Source organism: Helianthus annuus, chromosome 17, assembly GCF_002127325.2.
Source record: "Helianthus annuus cultivar XRQ/B chromosome 17, HanXRQr2.0-SUNRISE, whole genome shotgun sequence".
Taxonomy (NCBI): domain Eukaryota; kingdom Viridiplantae; phylum Streptophyta; class Magnoliopsida; order Asterales; family Asteraceae; genus Helianthus; species Helianthus annuus.
The window spans coordinates 37,312,382-37,330,682 of NC_035449.2; the positions used below are offsets into that span (position 1 = coordinate 37,312,382).

At 35.8% G+C, this 18,301-nt stretch overlaps 3 protein-coding genes, 1 long non-coding RNA gene and 3 pseudogenes across 4 annotated transcripts; 6 read left to right on the forward strand and 1 right to left on the reverse strand.

Moving 5' to 3' along the window:
- Positions 1 to 1,785: 1,785 nt before the first annotated feature.
- Positions 1,786 to 3,539, reverse strand: LOC110922763. The gene is made up of 3 exons (XR_002583470.2): positions 3,292 to 3,539; positions 2,028 to 2,103; positions 1,786 to 1,963 (listed from the first exon to the last, which is right to left on the reverse strand). It is a non-coding gene; the product is annotated as an uncharacterized LOC110922763 (long non-coding RNA).
- A 2,774-nt stretch (positions 3,540 to 6,313) lies between these two features.
- On the forward strand, positions 6,314 to 6,422 carry LOC118489594 (annotated as a pseudogene).
- Positions 6,423 to 6,488: 66 nt separating this feature from the next.
- Positions 6,489 to 6,596, forward strand: LOC118489593 (annotated as a pseudogene).
- A 29-nt stretch (positions 6,597 to 6,625) lies between these two features.
- Positions 6,626 to 6,719, forward strand: LOC118489597 (annotated as a pseudogene).
- A 2,556-nt stretch (positions 6,720 to 9,275) lies between these two features.
- Positions 9,276 to 10,975, forward strand: LOC110924001. The gene is made up of 2 exons (XM_022168048.1): positions 9,276 to 9,831; positions 10,953 to 10,975. The coding sequence occupies exons 1-2, from the start codon at positions 9,276 to 9,278 to the stop codon at positions 10,973 to 10,975; spliced, it is 579 nt and encodes a 192-aa protein (XP_022023740.1).
- Positions 10,866 to 13,985, forward strand: LOC110920836 (probable protein phosphatase 2C 38). The gene is made up of 4 exons (XM_022165038.2): positions 10,866 to 11,823; positions 11,906 to 12,273; positions 12,677 to 12,913; positions 13,452 to 13,985. The coding sequence occupies exons 1-4, from the start codon at positions 11,457 to 11,459 to the stop codon at positions 13,680 to 13,682; spliced, it is 1,203 nt and encodes a 400-aa protein (XP_022020730.1). The 5' UTR covers positions 10,866 to 11,456; the 3' UTR covers positions 13,683 to 13,985.
- A 1,214-nt stretch (positions 13,986 to 15,199) lies between these two features.
- On the forward strand, positions 15,200 to 17,898 carry LOC110921201 (ribosome production factor 2 homolog). The gene is made up of 6 exons (XM_022165490.2): positions 15,200 to 15,298; positions 16,163 to 16,238; positions 16,380 to 16,583; positions 16,695 to 17,183; positions 17,285 to 17,350; positions 17,653 to 17,898. Exons 2-6 carry the CDS (start codon positions 16,170 to 16,172, stop codon positions 17,779 to 17,781), a joined length of 957 nt encoding a protein of 318 aa, XP_022021182.1. The 5' UTR covers positions 15,200 to 15,298; positions 16,163 to 16,169; the 3' UTR covers positions 17,782 to 17,898.
- Positions 17,899 to 18,301: the final 403 nt, after the last annotated feature.

Here is an 18,301-nt window from a genome sequence, read left to right on the forward strand (position 1 = left end):
ATCGTTCATGTAACCAAAGGAAGAGTGCGAAATTTAGTTTTTGTTTGTTTAGTTATCTCAACATCACAACTTTTTAAATAAAAAAAAAAATATTAAACCTGGTGGAAGAGTTGGTTTGGAAAAACTTGGTGTGATGTGTTTTTAAAGCCATAATCACCATAAACTTGGGTTCCTATGATTCATCTAGAACTTGCAAGCCGCCATGACATACTCAAGGTAGATATTAAGCACCTGGTTAAACTAAGACTTACTTACCAGTCTTTGAAAATTATTATATTCTACGGCTTCAGCTTAGGAGTACTTATATAGAAACCTTCCAATGGCTCTCAGCTCCCTGACATCACAAAGCCATTACAACTTAGTAACATTTTATAAATTTTTACCTCGTTAAGCGTAGATAGGTGTGTGAGTTACCAAACTATCCAAAGTTCGTTCAGTCACTTGGGCTAGTTGACAATTCAGAAAAGATGTAGAAAAACAGAAGCTGGGGTGAGTACAAAAAATATAAAAACCTGAAGATCGTGATCGACAACCAGAGGAAAAAACCACGTAAATAATGAGCATCTCTCTCTTTGTCAGTAAAGGCCAGACCTTTGTTACGATGTGGGTATCGCAACAACGAAAATCCACTATATAAACAGAAAGAGTTATTCATAAATTTTAAGTTAAATATATGACTGATGTCATGTACTAAAAAATACGCGATATATTGAAGTGTTCACCCTTTGGCATATGGTTAACACATCAAAATTCTCAAAATTTTAATAATAATAAATTAACTAACAGTAAAAGCATTTCCTTGTTCACTTCATGCTCATATGACATACATTCTGAAACTTCCTTCCAACCAGCATACAAATATACATTCTTTAAACATAAACAAGTAGGAAAATACATTACCTACTCATATTGTGTATTGCTATTTGTTCATGAAATTCCAAACTTGGAGTTCAATTAATACACATTACACTCTATTCTATGCTTCTCAATCAATATAACAAATATAAGTAAAACTCGATATAAGAGCATTCACATCCAACCCCCTAAAATGATACATACATTCCACTAAAAAACAACTCCTATATCAATATATTTCCACTAACAACAAATACTTTTTCTCTCTCCTTTTCAATTAAATAATATTTTTATACCTTTATCATTACATTTTTCTCTCTCCTTCACTCACAACCACTTTCAATATATATTAAAAAATTATAGTGGGTGAACAGTGTCCCCTCAAATATACAGATGAATAGTAACATTTTCTCTCTCCTTCACTCACCACTTTTTATACTTTTTATATTTTAAAAGCACCACACTGAGAATATGATGCCTTGGGTGTGAATGCTCTAAGATCACAAATATACAACCAATATTAGATAGGGGGTGGTATGAACTCACATTGGTTTCTCGTGTTCCTACATTGTGAATCTTCATATCACCTTGTTGACATCCTAAAGTCAAACATCATAAGTACGCAGTACGCATATATTATGCTTAAGTTCAACATTCATTAACCATATAACTAATTTCATGATTTTATCATTTATGCACACTCAGGTTAGGCACAATGATGTTTTATTTTACCCCAAACTAACGTGTAGTAGAGAATATGAACTACCAACTTCTTTAAAAAGCTCATTTGACCCATTAGAGAATATGTTGATACTGCCATGAAAAGATATAATTTTTTTCATAATACAACCTGGTTTCAACTCAAGCCTAGGGATGGCAATGGGTCAGGCTCGGGTCGGGTATTGGTAATCCCATACCTAAGTACCCGGCTCCATTCAGATGACTGACTGACATCCCCCCATGATTTGATGACCTATTTGTCGGGATCCGATAAGTGTAATACATTGACTGTTCAGTATCCTTCCTGCTCGGTGTCCTGTACCTAAAGAAGCCCACTCATGAAGTGCTCTGATCACACCACCATGAGTCACCACCACAACCCGCTCCCCTATCATCTCAACAATCATTAATCTAAGTGAAAACTAAAACAGGAGGGTAAGACAAAATTTTACCTTGGTGTTTACTGCCAATCGCTTGCAGTGAATTTGTACAACGTTTATAGAGTTGATTCAGGCTTTCACCACCACCCTGTATAAACAATAAATTGGTGAATGATCTTTTTTTTTTCTTTTCTTTGTAAACAAAGAAAACACACCAAGTAAAAAAATAGGCTCTACTTTTTATTAAAAAAAATCGTAGAAAAGCATCAATAACATCTCTTAATTCGGAAATCTATAAGTTTAACCTCTAGGCATACAATGTTTATGTATACCAGCCAATCATTAAAGCCTAATGCAATAGTAATCTCAGATTATTAACACATAAATAATGTGTTATGGGTCAGTTTCTCCCCGACCGAGCTCGTTTCAAGCCTTGTTGACCTAAACCCTTTTTTACCCACTACACAGCCCAACCGACCTACCAAATACTTGAAAGTTATATATAAAACACCTAAAACTGGACTCGGCTCGGCAACTTGAGACTTTCTCTGGTGGTTCAACAACTTGATCAATAATGTGATTCTCCTCCACATGTACACTTTCAATCGATAAAAAGATTCGGCATCAACAATAAAAATAAGTATAAAATAATTTAATCGCCCATTGTGTTTGATGACTAATCAAGAATAACATAGTGTAAAGTTAATTCCTATAAACAATCAAAATCAAATTAAAAATATTCATAGAGGATAGAGGAAAAGTACATAATTCAGATAACTTTTAAAAACTAAAAAAAGCATCTAGATTCTTGTTTGCTTAAAATAGACCAAACACTTATGAAAGATAGCAGATTATTTATCATAACACACAAAACTGATAAAAGTACATAAACACAAATCCATAAAAATTTAACCGAATTTGGTTTAAACCATTGCCAAGATAATATCAACTAAGCACACACAATTCATACACCTTTCTTGTTCTAACAGGGCCAGCTTGCAAGTTCAGTTTCATACTTCAATTCAATTTTAAATCAGTCCATAAATTAGATAATTTAAGTCACTTCTAATTGCCTAAAAGATATTTTCTTGTTTGAAATTTGTTCTTTAGAAAGACCAAACTTCCATCCACTCAATAGATTATGATATCTAACAAAATCTAATACTTTAATCACACATAACAATAAATGTCTAGCACACAACATGAACCCATACTCAAATCTATAATACCCAAAATTCCAAAATCTTTCTAAACACTTATAAACATCAAACTATACATTATCCAGCAAGTGTTCGACGAAATGCCTGAAAGAAAAAACAAAAACAAAAAGGAATACTTGAAACCCGGTTGAAGGAGGTTCGAAACGGCCGAATTAGAAGGTTAGGTAAGGCGGTAGAAGGGACGGTGACAAAAAGGAATACACAAAAGTCATTGCATCCTCTTATCATGACTATTAACCACAATAGCATCCACTTATCTCTTGCCGGAACCGGAGCTTGCGACGTCAACCACAGTCGTCACCGTCGTTTTGTTTGCGGCGGAACCCTAAACGTCGCCGCCGTGTCTCTTTCCTGCCTCTCTCTCTCTCTGTAATTTCTTTCGAGCCAATAAGCAAAAGAACACTCAAAAACTTACCCTTGAAACTCCTATCAAAACCCAGTTCATCACTGCGCCTTCATCCTTCTTTCGATTATGACAAAATCAATACCTCTCAGCCTCTTGTTCATTTGATTGTAGCCCCCTAAAAGTGATTTAAGGTCTTCAAGATCTGACTAACTTTGCCTTTTAGGGTTTCTCTGGCAGAAGATGAAGATGAAAGAATAGTGAAAGAATAAAGGAGAGAGAAGGAGCTGCTCTAGATTTTAGGGTTTCGAGAATGAAGGAGAGAGAAGGGGGAAGAGAGCAACAAAAGGACTTTTCGAAGAGAGACACGTGATTTGAAATTTGAATGAAAATTTTGAAGCCTGATTTGACCGCCCAAACATTTCAGCAAGTTTGAAACAATTAATTAATAATACATAAAAATTGAAAATTCTCACAAAATTACACATAGGAAAGTATGACGTGGATTGGCTAGAAATTTGACACCTAAGATCAGATTAATGGGGAGGCCTTCAAATGTTGACACCTAGGATTTATCACCTTTGATTTATTATAATATATATATATATATATATATATATATATGTATGTATGTATGTATGTATGTATGTATAGGTATACGTGAGAGAAGGAGAGAGGAGAGAGGCCCGTCACAATCGTCTGTGGGGAGCCGGGGACGACGGAACGGAAGGGAGGGGGGCGGTGTGGGGGACCGGCGCCGGGGCTCGCCGGGCCTTAGCCGTCCCCCATACCGTCTAGTCTAATATACGTATGTATGTAATTAGGCAATTCAGATATTAAGATTTGGTCATAAATTTCATGAATTCATGTGCCTCACTTTACTACCTGTTTGATCTTATGTGTGAGTCATGTGAGGTATTTTGGGTTTATTTCATTTTCTTCAAAATCTCTTCTACTTCTTATCATTCATGTTCTTCAATTCAAATTTAACTAAAAAATATTTACAACTAATCTCAAGTTAACCTAATAAATAAGCCTAACTTCTTATAACAAATCAAAACCACAAGAATGCTTGATCATATTTACACCCAAAACTCATTTTCGTTTATCTTTTTCGTTGGATTATATCTATTCTCACACTATACCGACAACGATCACATAGTTTACAAAAAAAAAATCATATTTTTAAGTTATAACACCTTAAAATCTAAAATTGTTGGTAGTTAATTAGTCAAAGGAGTTCTCAAATTCAATACACGTTTTAGAAAGAAAATATTAAGATTTTATTTAATTGATGGAAAGACAAAATATAAGAATTGTGTTATAACTTGTGACAAATTGTAAGTGGAATCGGTATAAAAATGATGAAAATTGGTCAAAGTCAATGGTCAAATGATAAGTCAAACACGAAGGAACTAAAGGTGAATTGCAATACATGAGGATCAACTTAGACGTTCTTTGTTTTTTTAAAAGGATGTGCGCAGTCTCTTCTATCTGTGCCGCATATATCACGCGCAGACATTGTCATCTGCAGACTGTTTGTTTTATCGAAGACGTTCATTAAAAAAAACGTTTGCGCGAGCTCTTTTTGGTGCAGACTTGGCCCAACAACTTCTAAGATCTTTTAAAATCTACAAAGGGTTAAGCACCACCACCGTCCAACACCACCACCACCGTCACCACCCACCATCGTTCATCACCACCACCCCCACTATCCACCACCATCTACCAACCACTGTCCACCACCACCCACCACCCACCATCCACGTCCACCACCCACCACACCACCACCCACCACTACTGTTCGTACACCACCACCATTTTATTTTAGAAGTCTACATACGTTAAGAAACAAACAACCTTCTTCTTGCAAACTGCAGAAGTTTTGGTCCACCTCTTCTTCTACAAATATTTGCAGATGTGGTTCGAGATTGCAGATATTTTACCTCTTAAAAAACAAACAGCACCTTAGTCTTTTAATCATAACTCCAACTGATGATGGTGGACGGTGGATGGTGATGGTGGGTGGTGGGGTTTAACCCTATGCAGATCTTAGAAGATCTTAGAAGCGGCTGGACCAAGTCTGCACAAAAAAAAAAAAAAAAAAAAAAAACCTCGAGCAGACGTATTTTAATAAAACATTTTTGAAAAAACAAACAATCTGTAGATGACAATGTCTACGCGTGGTTTGCGCGGCGCAGACAAAAGAGTCTGCGCAGATCTTTTTAAAAAAATAAACACCACTTTAGTGTCATTATTTTCTAGTTTTCACACCATGGTCTTAGTGCTTCTGATATTAGATATGTGTTATAGATAACACTAAAGTGGATAAAACCATTATAGTTAGGGGTCTTGTAAGGGGGTGTTTGTTTTTTGCAAGAAGTACTTCCTGACCTCTATGCCTGCGCCGTGCAGACCATGCGCAGATCTAAACTCACCTCTTCAAACTTCTTCAAAACTCATCTCTCTTTCAAAACACCTCCACATCTTCAAACCTCAAAACCCTAGCACCCATCTCCACTTCTCCAGTCGACACCTCACCTCCTCCGCCACCCCCTCCACCTCCGCCGCCTTTCCACCGTCGTTCACCCATCTCCAGTCGTTCACCCATCTCCAGTCGACACCCACCGTTGCCTCCACCTCTATCGCCGACCCTGCAGCCTCCGCCGTCAACCTTCTCCAGCCGACACCGCCTCCGCCGTCAACCTTCTCCGGCCGACACCACCTCAGCCGACACAGGGTATGTTTTAAGTTTTATTTTATTTTTTTCAAAAAATTGTTTGTTGTTCTTATGTGTGGATGTGATGATTATTTCCCCAAATGATCGAATCTGAATTAACTGAGCGCACAATTCAGGTTTCTTCTTTTGGTGAAATTCAAGCCAGAAATATAAATATGATCCATCTTCAAAATTGTGTTTTGTTTAATTACAAATAGTTGATTTTTGTTATGTGTTTTGATAATCAGAGAGTGAAAATGATGATTATTTCCCCAGATGATCGAAGTTGATTATACTATGCGCATTTAATTATATTCTCTATTACGTTATAGAGAATCCAAGCCAGAATTCTGATCCTATCTCTGTTTATGTTGATAAAAATATGAGTTCCTCTGATGATGATTCAAATAAAAACTTTCGTTCTTCCGAGGATGATATCCATCTATGCGGAAACGGTTATTGGAGACTTGAACTGAAGAGGCTAAACTACGTTTTTGTTCAAAGTTTGATCCATTGAGTTCAAATATACTTTTGTTGAGTCTGTTCCACTGTTTGAAATTAAGGTGTTTGAAATTAAGCTTGAAAAAGTTAAAAAACAAACAGTGTTCTTCTTGCAGACTGCAGAGGTTTGGTTCACCTCTTCAACTGCAGATGTCTGCAGATGTGGTCCGTAGACTGCAGATGTTTTACCTCTGAAGAAACAAACACCATCTAAGTTGTAATTATTAGTGTTGGGGTTAACACTTTGTGTTAGTATAGAAAGGGGATTTTAGTACGAATATGTGGTGTTTAGATAAAATATATTTTCACTTGTTAACTTCTATTCTCATATATTGTTGTGAATATTAAAAAAGTAAAAAGAAAAAAAAAGTGAATTCATTTAGCTATATTGCAAACGTGTGTAATTTGTATCTTGGGATGTGAGCATAATTAGATTATTGAGAATGAAATTCACATAGACGACGACAAGGTGACCATAAAGACTTGAAAGTAAGTGAAGAACTGAAGATTATTATAATGAGGCTATAGATCTTTTGTTGCATATTTCAACAAACAAATTGTATTATAAACTAATATTTCGTAAAAGGTTTTACATGAAGTAATATTATTGTATATAAAGTTTGGAAATATTTAATTGGAAATTTATGATGTAACACATGTTTTCCTATTCATGCAATATTCAAGAAAATAACAAAACCTTTTCCATTCAGTTTCCTAGTTCCTACTAAAACAAACCAGATCAAATCTACGAACCCTTCTATAACTCGTTTGTAACTCATAGTTCAAATTTCAAAAACTTATCAAGATCTTAAACTTGCTCAGTAATGTAGCATGAAATATAATTTAAAATCAAAAAGATATCAGAGTTTTAAATTTGAATTTTGTCGTCTGAAAAAAATAAAAGGAAATGAGGGCGAAGAGTATGGCTAGTGATATCCAACACAGACACGAAAACACGATACGAAACAACATGATCTTAACAAATTCGTCTTTGACCCTTAACAGGTTTCATGTCTTAAACAGATCGACGCGATGAAACCTGTTAGTTTTCGTGTCATGTTCGTGTTCGTGTTTACCTGTTTCGTGTCTGTGTCTTATCGTGTTCATGTCTTAACAGGTTATGTTTGTGCCTTAACAGGTCGTATCTGACACGATATGCCAACCCTAGACTCCAGACACCACCCCTCCAAGGCGAGTTCGTGTTTACCTGTTTCGTGTCCGTGTCTTATCGTGTTCATGTCTTAACAGGTTATGTTTGTGCCTTAACAGGTCGTATCTAACACGATATGCCAACCCTAGACTCCAGACACCACCCCTCCAAGGCGAGTTCGTGTCTTAACAAGTAGTATGATACGCTTGTAAATTTTTCGTGTCTTAACAGGTCGTGTTCGTATAACAGATTTATTATCAAATTCGTGTTCGTGTTTGGAAAACTTACACAATAAGATTTCGTGTCGTGATCGTGTTTACCTGTTTCGTGTTCTTGTCTTAACAGGTCGTGTCTGACACGGTTTGACAGGCCTAGCAAAAAGTGAAGACGAAAGGGCTAAAAAGACAAAATCTCATTATATATGACACATTTTTAACAATTATATAAAAAAAGGTTAAATAGGTCAACCCGAATACGACTCATTTAGCTAAATGTATCAACATGTTCCATCTGAACCTGGCTCAAATCCATTTAGACTAAACTCAAATCCATAAGTATATTTTATATTCGTGTGTATTTTCGTATCGTGTCATAAATTCATACCTCTAAAGATTTCTCATTTTAGTTAAAGAACCAAATAACCACACAATGACTTATAACTCTCAATATTTCAATTTAAAAAATTAACCATAACCAATACAACCAATGAACTTATGATGGACTAGTAGCCCCATGATCTTCTAAAGTGGAGATCATGGGTTGAAGTCTCACCGGAAACAAAATTCCTCAGGGTTGAATAGAGACTTTACTACAGTGAGCCTTTGGGTAGTGGGTTTCCTCTAAAATGATGACGGGTTAGGTCAGTGGGTCACCATCTTCAACTGCGTTTATAGACATGAGTAGCCTTTTACTATTGGGTTTACTCGGATTGAGGAGGAGATATCGGGTTTCTATGGGTTCAAAATAGATCCAATTTACAATCTTTGGAGTGGTCAAGTTGATGTAGTTTTAAAATAGATCCAAGTTACAATATTTGTTCTAAACGCCTACAATGTATCTACTGTAGTTTTTAAACTCCCTTGAGGGGATACGGAGTGGCATGCGGTTAGGAGCGGCAAAGAGGTTTGCCGATCGGCAAACACCGCCGCCAACCTATTGGCGATGCGGCAAACTTTGCAAATCGGTAACCCTTTGCCGACTCGGGAAAGCGAAATGGAAAAAGGGGGGGCACCTCCAACGGTAATATTACCGTTAAAAAAAATAATTTTTTTAAAAAAAATTAAACTATATATATATCACAATAAACCATTTAACCATATACCTTCAAGTTTATACTCAAACAAACCAAAAAATACCACCAATTCCTTGTAAAAGTTTACCATAAAAAATGGCGGATGAACTCCCGTTATGGTTCCCACCCATGAGTAGCGACGATTCATCCGATAGTAGCATTCTTTTTTTTCAAAATCTCATCGAAGAAGCCGAACTTCAAGATACCGGCACGTCTAACCAAAGGAGATATATTGAACGTCAACGTGAGGAGGGGCATGAGACACTCATGGCGGATTATTTTGTCGAAGACCCGAAGTACAACGAAGATATCTTTCGGCATAGGTTCCGTATGTCGAAACGTTTGTTTCTAAAAATTGTGTCCGATGTGGAAGAGAACGACCCGTGGTTTGTAGAGGCTCCCGATGCGCGAGGTAGGAAGGGCTTTACGCCCTTGCAAAAGGTGACATCGGCTATTAAACAGCTCGCAACTGGAAACACTCCAGACGAGAACGACGAGTACTTGCATATGGCCGAAAGAACTTCCCGCGAGTGCCTAGAATATTTTTGTGACACGGTTTGCAAAATATATGGTCCAGAGTTCTTACGTAGACCGACAAGCCACGACATGGCACTTTTATACCAAGCTCATGAGGAAAAACATCACCTTCCAGGTATGTTCGGTAGCCTTGATTGCACCCATTTCGTTTGGCGTTTTTGTCCGACAGAATATCGAGGCCAATATATGCGAGGAGATCATAGATACCCGACTGTTATGCTCGAAGCGGTTGCTTCTCAAGACTTATGGTTTTGGCATGCTTTTGCCGGTCCACCCGGTTCTCAAAACGATATCAATGTTCTACAACAATCTCCGTTATTTTTAACGGAACGAAATGGAACCGCGCCAAAATGTCCATTTTACGTTAACAACCATTTATACAAACGTGGTTATTTGCTCGTGGATGGAATCTACCCTTCGTGGTCCGTGTTTGTGAAGTCGATCCCTTACCCTCACGAAGTAAACGAAAAGAAATTCAAGAGGCAACATGAGGCGGCAAGAAAAGACGTCGAACGGGCTTTTGGTGTTTTGAAGGGGAAATGGGGTGTATTGAGTCGACCGATGCGAGCAAGATCGGTTAAAAAAATTAGGAATGTCGTGTACACGTGTATTATTTTACACAACATGATTTTGAAAGATGATGGAAAGGCGATAGCACCGGTGCACATTCGGGATCCTCCGGTCGAGCCGGCTCTAGACGATACGGTGCTGGGCGAGTTGATCAATGAAGACACCCATTGGAGACTCAAACACGATCTCATAGATCATCTCGCAAGTCAAAATTTACCCCATCTTTTGGCCGATTCCGACGAAGACTAGTTTAAATTGTTTCATGTTAATGTAATTTTATTGTTTTTTAATTTAGTGTAACTTTGATGTTTTTAGTTTAATTTATGAAACTTTATTGTTTTTTAATTTAATGTATATATCCTAAATTTATTTATATTAAATAAATTATTGCAAAAAAAAATAATAATAAAAGTTTACCACTTCAGCAAGTGTTTAAACCATTGCCAACACTTTTCAGCAAAGTTTAAACACTTTTACCTAATTGACATGGCACACTCTGATTGGTCGGTTTTTTGGTTTGCCACTTTAAAGTGTTTAACCACTCCTTATACCCTGAGATTCCAATCTGCCACCCATTATAAAAGATCTACCCAAATCATCCAAAACTTTTTAGTTTCCCCTATTATTCTCTTATTATTCTGTCACAATCTACATGGGCTTTTACAGCTAGGGCTGTTCTTGGTAGGTGACACAAGGGTGAGGCCCACATAAATTAAGAGGGAGGGTTCCTTGTACGCACATTGCACACCTTCATATTCTCTTGAGTAATCTTCTTGACCCATACCCACTTCATTTTAATGGTATTTAGTGCTTTCTTCTTGTTGGGTATTATCTAATTTCAAGAATCTTGGATGCCCATCAAACAAAGTTCAAGAATTTGTTAGTTGAATTGGGTTTTAGGGTTTTCTAGTTGTTGGGTATTATACAATTTCAAGAATCTTAGATGCCCATCAAACAAATTTCAAGAATTTGTTAGTTGATTTGGGATTTAGGGTTATAATTTCAAGAATCTTGGATGCCCATCAAACAAAGTTAAAGAATTTGTTAGCTGAATTGGGGTTTAGGGTTTTCTATTTGTTGGGTATTATACGATTTCAAGAATCTTAGATGCCCATCAAACAAATTTCTAGAATGTGTTAGTAGATTTGGGGTTTAGGGTTTTGATTCTTGATGAATATTGTGGATGATTTATATGTGAAATTCATGGTGTCTGGGAATAATTATCTGAACATAGTCAAACCCTGTTGGAGGCCATCTTTGGAAGGTGATGAGGGTTGTGTAAGAAAATCTGCAGATCAAATTGGAAGAACAGATGGGTTATTATGGTATAAAGATTTAGGGGTTCACATGAGTGGTGAATTTTCAATGGCTGCTATCCAAGCAAACAATTTGTTGGAAGATCAGACCCAAGTTGAATCAGGGCTGTTAAGTTCTTCGAATTCGGGCCCCAACGGAACGTTTATCGGCGTCTATGATGGACATGGTGGACCGGAGACATCAAGATTTGTGAATGAGAATCTGTTTGCTAATCTTAAGAGTAAGTTTTGTTATATATTAAAAGTACTAATTGAATTCGGTTACGAAACTTTATAATGAAGAGAAACTTTACTTTGGTTCAGAATTTGCATCTGAAGATGAAGAAATGTCAGCAGATGTGATCAAGAAAGCGTTTTTAGCAACGGAAGATGAATTTCTGTCGATTGTAAGAGAACAATGGCGTGTGTGTCCACAAATAGCGACTGTAGGGACGTGTTGTTTGGTGGGTGTTATTTGCAACGGGTTAGTATACATCGCTAATGCTGGAGATTCGAGAGCAGTGTTAGGGCGAGCGGATAGGGGTGTTAGAGGGGTTTTGGCTGTGCAGTTATCAACAGAGCATAATGCAAGCTATGCTTCTGTTAGAGACGAGCTTCATTCCGAGCATCCTGATGATCCGAAGATTGTTGTGATGAAACACAATGTTTGGCGCGTTAAAGGGATCATACAGGTTAGTTTGAATTTTAGAAAGTCAAACCTGGTATCCTTCAAATCAAATTCTGGTTGATGTTTTTTTGTTTTTTAGTTCAATTCTTTCTTAAGTTGTATTGCTTGTTTTGCAGTTGCAATATAGAGTTGTTTTCTCAATTATCATAACGGTTCATGTCGATTTTGAAAATGAATTGCAACTCGTTTGACTCCCAAAAGTCAACTATGAAATCTATGTGAATGCTTCTTTTCTTCATCAAGAAATCACTATCTTAAACTTTTTGAGTAGTTTAGTTAAAGGCTTATTGTCAAATGTCTTAACACTATTTTAAACATGTAAACACGCAAAAATATATTTTAAATCGCTAAACGAGATAACTTAATAATAATATTAATACAATTAGTATAACTGTTTTGGTTTTCAGGTTTCAAGATCCATTGGTGATGCATATTTAAAGAAGGCAGAGTTCAATAGAGAACCTTTATTGGCAAAGTTTAGGCTGCCCGAACCATTTTCAAAGCCGATTCTTAATCCAGAACCGTCAATATATATACACAAACTAACCCCGAAGGATCAGTTTCTCATATTTGCGTCTGATGGTCTATGGGAGCATCTTAGCAATGAGGAGGCAGTTGATATCGTTTATAATTATCCACGTAACGTAAGTTTTATAATCTTTTTTATTCCTCAGTTTTTCCTATTGCAAATGATTATCTGACATGGAATAATCAAATTGTTTGGATGTGTTTTTGTGGTTTGAAGTTGTAATAAACATAATATCAGTGCACAATTTATTTATATAACAAGTTAACATATAAAATAACTGAAAAGAACATTTCTTTGTTTTGTGAAAAATGAAAGAATTTGTAAATATTTTCGGTTGAAAGAAAACATAAATATTTTTGTTTGCCCATTTACCAAAACCCGTTGCATAATGCAAAATCTTCTTATCTAAACGGATATTTCATTCTAAAACACAAATCCAATTAATTATACACCCCTTAGACTCGTTTAGATTAGAGATTCGTACTTTTGTTGTCTTTTCATCTTACGTTGGTGTCGAATACCGGAAACCCTTGTTTTACCCGATCTTATTGGTTAGCAGGGTATTAATGGGGTCCTGTAAACGGGTTCTCAGGGTTAAACAAAAGATATCATAAACCAAACTGATTAGAATCTTGTTTTTTTTGTGTTTTTAGGGAATTGCAAGAAGACTAGTGAAGGCTGCACTTCAACTAGCAGCCAAGAAAAGAGAAATGAGATATTCAGATTTGAAGAAAATTGATAGAGGGGTTAGAAGACATTTCCATGATGACATCACAGTAGTTGTCATGTTTTTAGACCCGCCATCGACAAACCGAACTTCCACTCGTGCTTCGGTTCTATCAATAAAAGGAACCCGAGGATTACCTCGCACCAACAACTTGTAGCACCAAAATGTGGTTTTTGTTGAGTGAATGTGTGTAAACTAAAAGCATGTATTTTATTTTAACATGTGCAAAACGAGGTTGTTAGCCATAGTTTCGAGTGTCAGGGCATCATCCTCTATCGTAGACGAAAATCTTACAATTTTTTTTTTTTTTTTTTTTTTTGGGATCATTTGTGGATGAGGTGTGAAGGTCTTGTCTCTTAGGATAATGATCGTGAAGAAAGGAAACGTGACAGTGTTTAAATGTGTATATATGGCAACAATATTTGATATAAAGTGTTTAAATGCGGATATGTGGTGACAATATTTGATAAAGAGTTTATGAAGTTTGTAGAAAACAAAAACCGACCATTTGATTGATTTTTACCTATAATAATTATGGGTATGGGAAGTCTATAGAATATTAGAGGTAAAAGAAAAAACAAGTTTATAGTTATTTTACAGAATAATCAACCCATAACCTCTCCTTATTAAGTAAATGTTTTACATAGAGACAAATCAACTTGGTTTTTTATTTTTTGAGATTACGGACCACAAAATATAGGATCAAAAGAAATGGAGTAACTATTCCGAAAAGGGCCTCAATTCTTCCATCTACTTTAAGCCTCCAAAGTGGTTTAGCTGGCCTGATAGAACGTAATGATGTATTAATAATTAGTAAAGGAACCGTTTTATTGTTTCCGGGTCAATTAAATCTGATGGATCACCATGTAACCCAGATGTATGCTTTGGATATGTGAAACTTGGTTTTACTTTATTAGTATATAGATAGAGATAGAGATAGAGATATAAGATAGATAATATAATTACTAAAAAAATACAAAATTTTGGTTTATACCATTAATATACCCGTCCACCGGACGGACGGGTATAGAACTAGTTATTTTTGTTTATTTCGTATTCTTCTATTATATATATGGCGTAGGGTATGTTCGGCATGGAGCTTTTAGGAGCTTATAGCTTTAAGCTTTTAAGAAAAATCTCTTACTTAATAAAAAGCCTTGTTTGGTTGAAGGAGCTTGAAGTTTTTAGGTTAGCAACTTGAAGCTTTTGGTTGAACGCTCCTACTAGTAACGTTTAGAAGGGGGCTACAAGCTTTTAGGGAAAAAATGACTATTTTGACCTTTAACGATAATGAACTTTTTAATTCACAAACTTCTTAAATTTTTAGTTATGTCCATTTTGATCATTTTATACATTTTATTAAAAGCTTCAGGTACTCTGCCAAACACCAAATATATCTAAAAAGCTACAGCTACTAGCTACCAGCTTACAACCACCAGCTACCAACTTCCAACCACTAGCTACTTTTGCCAAACATACCCGTAATGTTATTCTTCATGATTTTTGTTATTCTTCATGATTTGTTCGTATTCGTATCATGTAGACATAAAGCCTTGTGATTTTAGTTTCAAGCAAAAATATACTTATTTTTGTTTTTATTGTGGCCCAAATCATTTGAAGCCCAAACAAGAAAAAACCCCACTAATATAAACCCAAAATCTTAACCCCTGTCCTCAGTTAGGGTTTTGCTTCCCAAACACAACCAACCGCTCTTTCTTCTTCTTCTTTCTTCAAGGTCTCACCGGAAACCTACACGTCATCATCACTCATTCGGTATGCATCATCACTTTCAGTTATCTACTTCATTACCTGAAATTGTTCTCTTCTCATTTATTTAGGTTTAATAATTGTTGAAAAGTGTGTATGATTTGATGCTGAATAGCTAGTTCCAAAGATTAAGCTCAAAGTAGTGTTATTTTTGGGGATTATGTGTGTGGTAGTATGTTTTGATTATTGTGTTTTCATGTTGTTGATTTGATAGTCAGATTGATTCTGATATGGTAATAGCATTTGATGATCAGATGTAGTAAAGATGAAAAGGAAACATTTCGCTTTTGATCGATCACATAACCAAATTAAACACAGCAGATAGTTTAGGCAATTTTGAGGATTATGTGTGTGGTAGTATGTTTTTAGGAGGGCTTTTTTAAGCTAGACGCGCATAGTATAAACTATAAAGTACCATTTTTTAAGGGTTTTAGACATGCTTCAGGCCAGTTTAGGCAATTTGGGTTGATTCCAGCCTTATATAATTTTTTTTTATCATGGCTGGAAGTTGGCTACTGGATCCCAATTTCCTCTCTACCAAACATGTGGGACTTGAACGTCTTGAGGCCCTAGCTTTTTGGCTGAGGTGCAGCTTCACTTTACCACTATGACATTTGTAGCACTTTTGAGTGGTTGAGAGAAGCACAATATAGAGAGCTGCAAGTATGTTTAGATTGCAGTAGGATTATTAGATAAATGGGGTTTGGTTTTAAAAACTGGCTTCTAAAATATATGGCTAGTTTGGTATCATGATGAAAATAAATGTTATTTTTCTCCAAAAAGAATGTTATAGTTCTGCTCAAATTTACAGGTAACAAGTACAAAGTATCATGTTGTTTACAGTATTTCACATGTTTTACCTTGTTGCAGCTACATCATGTTGTGTATAAAAACCCCTAAATCAATGAGAGCCAAGCGGGAGCTTGAGAAGCGTGCCCCAAAACTGGTATTTTTTAAAGAATTTTGTTATTATTTATATTACTGTTATTATTATTTTTTTTTCAAAAAAAAAGTTCGATAGTTTGTCATGAAGTTTAATCTTGCTGCTTTGTAATGAAAGCTCATGTGTATTCGTGCATTTTTGCAGGTGGAACTTGGGAAAAAGACACTCATATTGCATGGGACAAAGACCAGCAACACCTTGAATGCTGTTTTGACAGAAATCTATCATCTTAAGAAGGATAATGCCGTGAAATATAGCCGTAGAAATGATAACATCAGACCGTTTGAGAGTGGAGGTGAAACTTCACTAGAGTTTTATTCACTCAAAACTGATTGCAGCTTGTTTGTGGTAAGTTAAATGCTGTTTTCATCATAAGTTCCGTATGTTTTTTTTAATAACCATTCAATATAATATTTTTTGATTAAAAACTAACAAGATTACATTTTCTGCACCTTGCAGTATGGTTCACACTCAAAGAAACGGCCTGACAATCTTGTGATAGGGCGAACATATGATCACCACATTTACGACCTCGTGGAGGTCGGAGTTGAAAATTTCAAAAGCATGTCATCATGCTCATACGATAAGAAAATAGCTCCGTTAATCGGATCAAAACCTTTTTTTGCTTTTATCGGAGAAGGATTCGAGAATGTCGAAGAACTGAAACACCTAAAGGAGGTTTTGCTTGATCTGTTCAGAGGACAGGTTGTGAGTAATTTAAATCTTGCTGGATTAGATCGCGTGTATGTTTGTACAGCCGTGTCGTCTAACAAAGTGTTGTTCACACATTGTGCTTTGAGGCTTAAAAAATCTGGCACAGTTGTTCCGCGTGTGGAGTTGGTTGAGGTGGGCCCATCAATGGATTTGGTAGTTAGAAGACACCGGCTTCCTGACGAAGGCCTAAAGAAAGAAGCTCATAAAATTCCTCATGAGTTAATTAAGAAGAAGGTTGATTTAAATTATTTATTGTTTTTATTAGCATGGCAATTCATTTGGATGCTTGTACTTTGCAACTATTGTTTATGTTTCTTTACTTGTAATACTTTCAGGAGAAAAATGTCAGCAAAGATGCAATTGCAGGGAAAATCGGGAAGATTTACGTTCCAGATCAACAGGTGAGTGAAAACAGTAAATGAAAATTTATTTTTTACGTGTGTTAGGAACTTAGAATGAACACGCTAGTGACATTTAATGACCATTTTACCCCTATGACTAAAACTGTTTGTTTTAGATGTTATAGTGATAAAATGTAGAGGTCTGTTGACATTACACATTAAATGAAACTATGAAAGTTTATTGTTTGTGCGTGTTAGGTCCTTGGAATGAACACACGAGTGACATTAAATGACCATTTTACCCCTGACTGGAACCATGTTGGTATGCTCAGTTAATTGACATATTGTGTTTTGCATTGTAGGTTGGAAGTGCATCTTTACCGTTTACACCAAAGGGAGTGAAAAGGGAGCGTCGCGAAGCAAAGGCTAAAGGCGAAGACAAGAAGCATGCTGAAAAGAAACAGAAGCAGAATGATGATGCTTCTGCTTGATAATGGTGTCTGTATCTTTACCTTTGAAACAATTTTGTTTTTATTTATTTTCCGTCTTATTGGCATGATTTATGTTATAATTATATATACTGGCGTTCTTTGGCATCAATTTTTGTACCTGTAAGAGATGGCAAAAAGTTGGGTAGGTCATGTTGTTTGGAAGTAGTCATGTTACTCAATTTGAGCTTGTTAACTGTTGGTTGAGATCCTGTACAAACATTGTTAATTATAAGAACCGTAAGAACAAATCTGAACCATTGATAATTTAAATCAAGGGTTGATATTGATTATAAAAAAACCCTTATAATTAAAAGTTACTACTAAAAAATTAGGGGTAATTTTGTAAAATTGCTAGTCATTTGACCATTTTCCATTAAATACAAATTCCACTAAGGTTTTTAAACTAAAATAACTTTTATATACTTCATTATTTTTTTAAAAAAAATATATCATAAAATCAAGTATTTTTTTATCTTTAATATGAGTACCATATTGCTATACTTTTTTGTATTTATAAAAG

What these genes read in the sequence shown, in the direction of transcription:
- LOC110920836 (XM_022165038.2), top strand. Translation starts at nt 11,457, where the DNA reads ATGAATATTGTGGATGATTTATATGTGAAATTCATGGTGTCTGGGAAT. An exon ending in TCTGTTTGCTAATCTTAAGA is followed by an intron (nt 11,824 to 11,905) that starts GTAAGTTTTGTT and finishes ACTTTGGTTCAG; the next exon opens with AATTTGCATCTGAAGATGAA. An exon ending in TTTATAATTATCCACGTAAC is followed by an intron (nt 12,914 to 13,451) that starts GTAAGTTTTATA and finishes TTGTGTTTTTAG; the next exon opens with GGAATTGCAAGAAGACTAGT.
- LOC110921201 (XM_022165490.2), top strand. Translation starts at nt 16,170, where the DNA reads ATGTTGTGTATAAAAACCCCTAAATCAATGAGAGCCAAGCGGGAGCTT. An exon ending in ATGAGTTAATTAAGAAGAAG is followed by an intron (nt 17,184 to 17,284) that starts GTTGATTTAAAT and finishes TAATACTTTCAG; the next exon opens with GAGAAAAATGTCAGCAAAGA. An exon ending in TTTACGTTCCAGATCAACAG is followed by an intron (nt 17,351 to 17,652) that starts GTGAGTGAAAAC and finishes TTTGCATTGTAG; the next exon opens with GTTGGAAGTGCATCTTTACC.
- LOC110924001 (XM_022168048.1), top strand. Translation starts at nt 9,276, where the DNA reads ATGGCGGATGAACTCCCGTTATGGTTCCCACCCATGAGTAGCGACGAT. An exon ending in GGAAAAACATCACCTTCCAG is followed by an intron (nt 9,832 to 10,952) that starts GTATGTTCGGTA and finishes GGGCTTTTACAG; the next exon opens with CTAGGGCTGTTCTTGGTAGG.